At 38.3% G+C, this 8,407-nt stretch overlaps 2 protein-coding genes across 2 annotated transcripts; one reads left to right on the top strand and one right to left on the bottom strand.

Annotated features, from left to right (window-relative positions):
• Positions 1 to 458: 458 nt before the first annotated feature.
• Positions 459 to 5,628, bottom strand: LOC122981394 (homeobox expressed in ES cells 1-like). Its single transcript, XM_044350100.1, has 5 exons — positions 5,343 to 5,628; positions 2,642 to 2,784; positions 1,379 to 1,548; positions 1,068 to 1,169; positions 459 to 729 (listed from the first exon to the last, which is right to left on the bottom strand). Exons 2-5 carry the CDS (start codon positions 2,760 to 2,762, stop codon positions 523 to 525), a joined length of 600 nt encoding a protein of 199 aa, XP_044206035.1. The 5' UTR covers positions 2,763 to 2,784; positions 5,343 to 5,628; the 3' UTR covers positions 459 to 522.
• Positions 5,629 to 5,725: 97 nt separating this feature from the next.
• On the top strand, positions 5,726 to 7,535 carry LOC122981393 (E3 ubiquitin-protein ligase TRIM39-like). The gene has a single exon (XM_044350098.1). It carries the CDS (start codon positions 5,795 to 5,797, stop codon positions 7,022 to 7,024), a length of 1,230 nt encoding a protein of 409 aa, XP_044206033.1. The 5' UTR covers positions 5,726 to 5,794; the 3' UTR covers positions 7,025 to 7,535.
• The last annotated feature ends 872 nt before the right edge of the window (positions 7,536 to 8,407 follow it).

The following is an 8,407-nucleotide window of genomic DNA, read 5'->3' as shown; positions in this document are numbered from 1 at the left end:
TTGGGTGATTCTTTAGCTTTTTTTTCTTTCCGGTAAACACTGTCAGAGATCTCACCAGTAAAAATCTGAACACTATCAAACTGATTCATATTAATGATATACCAAAGGACTTTGTACTATGGCGAAGTTATGCAAGGGACAGACACAAGATTCAATACTTTACTTTGTTTTAATTATACTTTGTACAGCTTAGAAAACAGAAACCTATTCACATATTAAGACATTTTAATATTAAAGAGAGAGAAGGAGTGAGACACGCTGACCCCGAGCAGATCTTAAAACAAAGTTTGATCTCCAATATGCCGAATCTTCAGGACAACATGGCATGCTTCCTCATATGCTTCACAGTTAGAGGAATCCTTTTTATGTCAGCTCAATTAAACATTAAATCATGTTTATTAAAAATCCAGATAATTACGGATTTCAAAAAGCCAAAAATGATCAGTTAGGATGATAGTAAATTTACAAGTAAACAGCTGATCTTGCATGTACATGATCAGAAACAGGATGAGTTCATGAGCATCATTCCTCCTCCTCTTCAACCTCAAGCTGAAGATGAGAGGCGAGCCGCTGGGCGAACTCAAGTTCACCTTGCATGTCCCTCTTGGCTTTCAGCTGACCTCTGACCTCGTGTTTGACCCTGAGGTCGGCTACAGCCGTCTGGACCAGCCGCAGTCGTGTTTCTCTGAGGGAACGCCTCAGCTTGGCTCGCCGGTTTTGAAACCAGATCTGACAAAGACAAAGAAAGAAATTGTGTTATGCTGTTATCCTTCCAACATTTTCATTAGATTGTATTTTTACTTAAATTGCTTGAAATACTGCATCTGGGAAAGTTTTCATATATATTCACTTTTCATCCTTTATTTATTCATTGATTTTTGAACACCCTATGTTGAAACATATGTTCCATTGAAAGGCAGCAGTGGTATCAGTGGAAGGAGCTTTATTAGCACTAATAGTAGCAGTAACAGTGGGCGAAGCTGTACAAGCACAGTTGTGTGTACATCATTGTGTGTGTGTGTGTGTGTGTGTGTGTGTGTGTGTGTCAGTATCAGTGTTGTCTAAACCTGTATTCGGTCCTCGTCCAGGTCGAGTTTCCCTGCTAGCTGTTCTCTCAGCTGGATACCTGGATAACAGTTCACCTGAAACACTGTCTCCAATACATTCACCTGCAGGACACACACACACACACACACACACACACACACACACACACACACACACACACACACACACACACACACAGATATTAGCATACATTACAAACATAACCACAAAACAGTAGTTTTACATTGATTGTTCTCAACTTTATGACTTAACTGAACTCAGTGAAGGAGTCTGAATGACTCACTAACTGATTGACTTATTGATGAATTACCTGGTTGTTGGTGAAGGCAGTGCGTGGTCTGCGTCCAGTATACCAGTTAGATGTCGGCCTGGTCAAGTTGAGCTGCTGAGAATGTTGCTGTTGTTGTTGTTGTTGTTTATGACAGTGTTGTTGTTTAGAGCGGAAACTGTTCCCTTTGTTCTCCTTCTCTGCTCCGACCTCTGGATTCACACAGATAAATCAAAGAGATGATCACACATCATACACCTTTTAAAATTAAAATGTGGCAATTAATCAATTCATTCTCACAACATTAAACCAAACGAAGGGACTTTTCTCGTTCTTGGATGAAAGGATTGAACAGATGTTACAAACATCAACTGATACAAATCCAAACAACTTTATTCCCAGGTTTGAACGAGCCTTTATGGTCTACCTAACAGTGATCTGTTTGATATCAAAACCCAAAATAAAAACCCTGGAAAAGTTTTGTAGGACTATTAAAAATCATGAACTATTAGGTTAATGAAACACCTACTTTAGTTTTTGTTATGTTCACAGTTCGTTACAAGTTTATTACAATACAGGACAGTTTAATAAATTAAATGATATGTCCCAAAACTGAATTTGGGGTTGATTTACAGGTGGACCGATGGGATTGTTTCCAGTGTCAGTGTGTAGTTCAAAACCAACATTTCAAATTTCCCAAAGCAAAAGAAAATACTGAAAAACTGAAAATGTCAGATTGTTGATGAATTTAATAAATATAGCAGCTAATTAGGGAGAACTGAGGGGAAATATCAATAAAAATACTGAGCTCAGAAGTTATATAGTTACACAAATGAGCCAAAAGATTCAATCGCTGCATTTACAGGATATTTGAAAAACTTTTACTGTCAGTAGATTTAGTATGAGCCTCTTTTTACATTTAGTCAAGTACTATTTTCATCACAATTTTTCACATTTATATGCAGTAACAGTTCTGTACAGGACATTTTGGTGCTCTGTGTCAATTAGATGGTGGTAAAGTTTGCAATGAAACCTTAAATGTGATTTCCCATTTTATTTTCTTGTCAACTATGTGAAACTCATTAGGATGTTACAGGGGGAAGAAAATGGCACTTTGATATTATAAATACATGATACATGACAACGAGGAAACAATGGGTCAATTCTATATGTCATGTTTTTGCCACACATATAGTAACACACACACGTTTCATATAAGACTGAGTGTTGGTGCCTCATCAATAAGACCCATCAGAGTTTAGCTTGTTCAGACAATTGTTCAAATTCAAAACTTTCTCTCCTCACCTGCCCAGGGTCGATGGAGTTTCAGACAGTTTCCAGGTCTTTCCGGCTCCAAATCCAAAATCCGCTCGATGGAAAACACCGGCCTGCTTCCTGCTGTCACAGCACCCAGAGTGGACGCCATGATGGATGGATGATCTGACTAACTGATCAGTAAACAGTTGGAGAGCAGAGAGCCTCCAGGTGTGATTACAAACCTACTGATAACAGCCAGAACAAGTTATCTTAGTCACTGTAATGAAAAAAAAAGTTCCTCAAGTCAATTTGCTTTCATTTAAAATTTACTTGGTCTAAAAAAAAAACCAAGCCAGCAGAGACACTGTAGCTTCTTTAAGGAGCTGTGGTCTAAAATAAACTGAGAAGATGAATGGATGGTTTAGGTACATGTGAAGCAGCAGGACGACACACTGCTGGCTGCTTGTTTAAATGGGAGTGGAGGATTTACACTGGCTACCAATTAGAATTAAGAAGTGATTTTCCATGTGAATGAGATTCCCCGAGGTTCCTTACATACAGCAGCTAATCTCTGCTGAGTGAGTGTATGTGTGTGTGTGTGTGTGTGTGTGTGTGTCTGCGCCAGTGAAAGACAGCATATTTTAATTTTTTTAGTTTGCTTAGTTTTTAAGTTTCACAATCAAATGCCAGAACTCTGCATAAAGACAGAGTATTTGCAAGCTTCGCAGCAAACAAAAAAAGCTCACATTGATGAATGTGTGTATATATGTGTGTGTGTTGGTACCTGAGTTTCCCCTCAGGCTACTGTATGTGTGTGTATGTGTGAGATTAGGGCAAGCAGCCTTTATAAAAAAACTGCCACAACTGTCACACAAACACAAAGCAGGATCACCTTCTTTTCTTCTGAATTACCAAAGTAGAAAATCAGTTTAGTTTTCACACTGAAAATACGTCCGTCCTTCTGTTACAAGTCTGCGACAGAGTTTAAACTAATAATAATAATAATGATAATGATGGCAATAATAATGATCCGGTGAGATCCACTAATGCTATTAGCCTAATCTGTATGTGTTGTGATGCAGATGAAGCTCGTAGCGTCTGAATGCAGATCGAAGCAGCAGGGAGGAAAACCTTTTCAGAACCAGATTAGCTCCTAATGAAGGCCCGTTAGCAGCTTTAAACCGAGAGCACACTTGTTTATTTATCCTTCAATGATGATGATGATGGGAGGATGTGATGACTATACAGACAGAGAAACTCAGATTCAGTGTGACTGGTGGAATACAGTTGAAGAAATAGTTCAACATTTTGGGAAATAGTATTCATTTTCTACCTGAGAGTGAGATGAGGAGATCGATATTAATCTCATGTCTGTGCGTCGGCCTATGTATAAAGCTGGCTCTGTCATGGATGTGTTCAGTACATTTTATCAGTCTGTTTATTAGGTTTTGATATGTGTTTTGTGTGAGTGGAATAACAAACATGACCAGGCGCTGACTCTGGATCAGCATGTGATTCGTTCCCATCTTTCCCAGCTGAGGAATATCACTAAACTCGGGCCTATGAGCTGAGATGGAGATGATAATTCACACTTTTATTTCATCCCATCTAGACTATCGTAACTCCGCTTTTACTTGTAGGAGGAACGTGTCCCTGAATGCAGCTGCTAAACTCCTGACCAGCTCTTCATGTTACTCCAATCCTGATCTCTTTACGGTGGCTCCCCATCAAATTCAGAGTTCAGTTCAAGATTCTTGTCATTACTTTTAAAGCTCTGGATGATTTTGATTTTTATTTGTTTTCACATATGCAAAAGATACAAGTTGATAATACATAGAAACAACAAAAAATGAGATGGAAAGGTGATGGAAAGGCTTGATCAGGACATTCTCCAATGCATACCTTACTCTATTACCAAAGGAGGAGAGAGAGAGAAAAAAAACAAAAGATAAGATTGCACATAATAGCAGACATTCATATATACAAGTACACAAAGTAATTAAAATGACTGGTCATTAGTGGGCAGTTATAAAATATGAAACGGTAGAGCGAGCGTTCATATGATTGAACCTCTGTGAATGAAACCAAACTGTAATTTAACAGACAGAGGCCTGAGTTTACAATTATTACAAGTGGAATAATAATCTCTAAGGTCGTCTGATCAGGGTTTGTTGGTTGTTCGCTGCTCAAGACTCAAAACTAAAGGACGCTGTGCCTTTGAAGTCATGGCTCCTAAACTCTGTAACTGTCTTCCATTGGATTTAAGATCTGTGCACAAACAGCACAAGACTCACCTTTTTAGGATTGCCTTTGAGTTGTAGTGTTCTTTTTATCCTTTTCTATGTCTATTTTATTCTTTTTTATATATTGTTATTTATATATTGCTTTGTTTTTTCTTTTATTTACTTGTGAAGCACTTGTGATGTCTGATTTAGAAAAGTGCTATATAAATAAATTTTATTTACATATGTAGAGTTTATCCTTGAGGAACCATGAATATCCATAGAAAATTTCATGGAAATCTGGCCAATAGTTTATGGAATTCCTTATCAGAAGTCTGTATGAGTAAGTAGTATGTGACAAAATATCAAAATGTGTGGTTCAAAAAATACCAATATTCAATTTAAACATGTAAATATGTAAATATGTGTGTCTACAAACAAATATACAGACATACAGAAGTGGTTTAACAGCACTGCAGTCTGTCTATAAATCTACAGAGTGATATATCAGATAAAAACATTGGAACATCTGGTTTCAGTTATTGCATCATTTCATAGAAACGGTGTGACGAAGCTCCGCCTCTTACGGAACTTGACTCACCGGAGACAAACAGAGAGACGACACAGATTGGAAAACAGACAATAAGTTGGAATACTAAAACTGCAATACTGCTACTTCAACCCGCTGCGACTTTTTCACGCCAAATGTAAGTATTACCAAAAACAAGACACTTTCTAGAGGAGAATGGAGGCCACAATTAACTGATTTTTGTGTGTTCTGTCTGGTCTGTTTTTAGCTTCGCTCAGGGTGAAAATGTCTTTCCAGTCAGAGGAGGATCTCTCCTGTCCTGTCTGCCATGACATTTATAAAAATCCTGTTGTCCTGACATGCAGTCACAGCTACTGTAAAGAATGTTTGCAGAGTTGGTGGAGTAGGAAACAAATACATGAGTGTCCAATTTGTAAGGAAAGACCTTTAATGAGTGATCCACCTTGTAATTTGGCATTAAAGAACCTGTGTGAGGCCTTTTTACTGAAGAGAGATCAGAGAGCTTCAGCAGGGTCTGAGGATCTCTGCAGTCTGCACTCTGAGAAACTCAAACTCTTCTGTCTGGACCATCAGCAGCCAGTGTGTCTCGTCTGTCTGCATTCAAAAACACACAACAACCACAGATTCAGACCCATCAATGAAGCTGCACAGGATCACAAAGAGGAGCTCCAGAAATCCCTGAAGCCCTTCAAGGAGAAACTGAAGCTCTTTAAAGAAGTTAAAGAGAACTGTGATCAAACAGCAAAACACATTAAATTTCAGACCCGAAACACAGAGAGGCAGATTAAGGAGCAGTTTAAGAAGCTTCACCAGTTTCTACAAGAAGAAGAGGAGGCCAGGATCACTGCTCTGAGGAAGGAGGAAAAGCAGAAAAGTAAAGGTATGAAGGACAAGATTGAGACTCTGAGTAGAGAGATAGCAGCTCTGTCAGACACAATCAAAGCCACTGAGAAGGAACTGAAAGCTGAAGACGTCTCATTCCTGCAGAACTACAAGGCTGCAGTGGAAAGAGTCCAGCAGCGCCCCCTGCTGGATGATCCAGAGCTGGTCTCAGGAGCTCTGATGGATGTGGCCAAACACCTGGGCAACCTGACCTTCAACATCTGGAACAAGATGAAGGAGATGGTCTCCTACACTCCTGTGATTCTGGATCCAAATACTGCTCATCCAGAACTCATCCTGTCTGAAGATCTGACCACTGTGAGACGTGGAGAGAAACAGAAGCTTCCTGAAAACCCAGAGAGGATTGAATATCGCTCTGTCCTAGGTTCTGAGGGTTTTAACTCAGGGACTCACAGCTGGGATGTTGAGGTTGGAGACAGTACAGTCTGGTTTCTGGGTGTAGCAGAAGAGTGTGTCCAGAGAAAGGGAAGCATAGACACACTGTATGAATATTGGAGACTAGGATTCTCTAATGGAAAATATACAGTACAGTCCCCACTGGGCTCCTCCACTGTTCTCTCAGTGAAGAAGCTCAAGAGGATCAGAGTTCATCTGGACTGGGACAAAGGAAAACTGTCATTCTCTGATCCTGATACTAACACTCACATACGCACCTTCACACACATCTTCACTGAAAGGCTGTTTCCATACATTTACACTAACAAAGAATTCCAACTTAAGATTTTACCAATGAAGGTGTCTGTAACAAGTACTTAGCGAGTAGCTTCAGGTTTCTATGACTATGAATATCAAAAGTGACTCATAGTCCTTTTATACATAGTTCATAGTGAAGTGGTGTCCTTGTGTGTGTTCTAGAAATGCTTCTGCCTCCATCTTATGACAGATGTTGCTACTATCTTTGTCAGAGAATTTCAATAATGTGTTTTGATGTATTTGTTTCATATATGCAATTTGGCAGCTAGTGTTTTAAATAGTCATCCATTTCAAACCCTTCCATGTATCTTACATGCTATAGATGTGAAAGAAGGGGCTTGAGTTGGCCAAGTTTATCCTTAAGGCAGCTCTTCTGCCCAGACTTGGTGCTATAATAGGAGACTCTGCCTCAAAGGCTAAATTCAGGAAATAAACATGCATGTGTTATAAAATCTCTTAACTGTATGAATATGTTCACTTGAAGGACCAGAATTTTGGTCCAAAGCCAATTCTAAAGCTACTTCTAATGTACTGAATTATCTCCCTTTATACTTGTTTCTCACTGTTTTTCTTTATTGGTCTTCACTTCACTGTGAACACTGTGCCTGCATCTAATATTTACAGTAACCGACTCCACTGTAGAGCTTATTTAAACACTATATATCCATTTGTAAAAAAGTCATTAAACATTTCTTCATGCAGACAAACCTGTCGATAAAAGTGCTCTCATTCAGTCACACAAGGGCTTCAGTTATCATTGTGTTCTTTAAATGTACAATCATTTTAATTATTTTCTGTCTCCTGTTACTGATTTAAGAACTATTTTATCTCATTACTCTCATTGTAAGTCTTTCTGAATAAGAAAATACACTAAAAATGTATCTGATGATGTACAGTATATTATAATTGTAATCTGTAACCTGCTGTGATTATTTTAAATTATTAATAGTTATTTTTAACTACTGTGTGGATTACTATAAAATGTTTTACAGACAATCATGGTCTCCAGAGAACGAAGCCTACAAAACTAACCCTACTAACTGATGATCCTCTGTCATTTCCTTTGAGAGTAACCACAATTCACATTTGTGGTTTTAAGTAAAATGTCTTGACAACTGTTGTACAGATTACCATAAAATTTGGTACAGACAATAATGTCTATACCAAATTATTGTTCCCCTCAGGATAAATTAAAATAAATTGGGTGATCCTCTGACTTTTAATCTGGTGCCACCATCAGGTCTAAACTTTTTATTTAAGACCAAATAACTGCAATAACAAATTGTATTTCCTTATCAACCTTGTCTGTACTTTGTATTTAGTGTTAATTAAGAAATGTTAGCATGCTAACAAGCTAAACTAAAAGATGGTGAACGTGGTAAACTACCTAAACATCATGATAGCATTGTCACTGTGAACATGCTTGTATTTAGCTTAAAGCACAAC

The sequence above is a fragment of the Thunnus albacares genome, chromosome 4, assembly GCF_914725855.1.
Source record: "Thunnus albacares chromosome 4, fThuAlb1.1, whole genome shotgun sequence".
Classification (NCBI taxonomy): Eukaryota; Metazoa; Chordata; class Actinopteri; order Scombriformes; family Scombridae; genus Thunnus; species Thunnus albacares.
The sequence above is the reverse complement of the archived record's forward strand: the minus strand, read 5'-3'. Positions and strand labels throughout refer to the sequence as shown.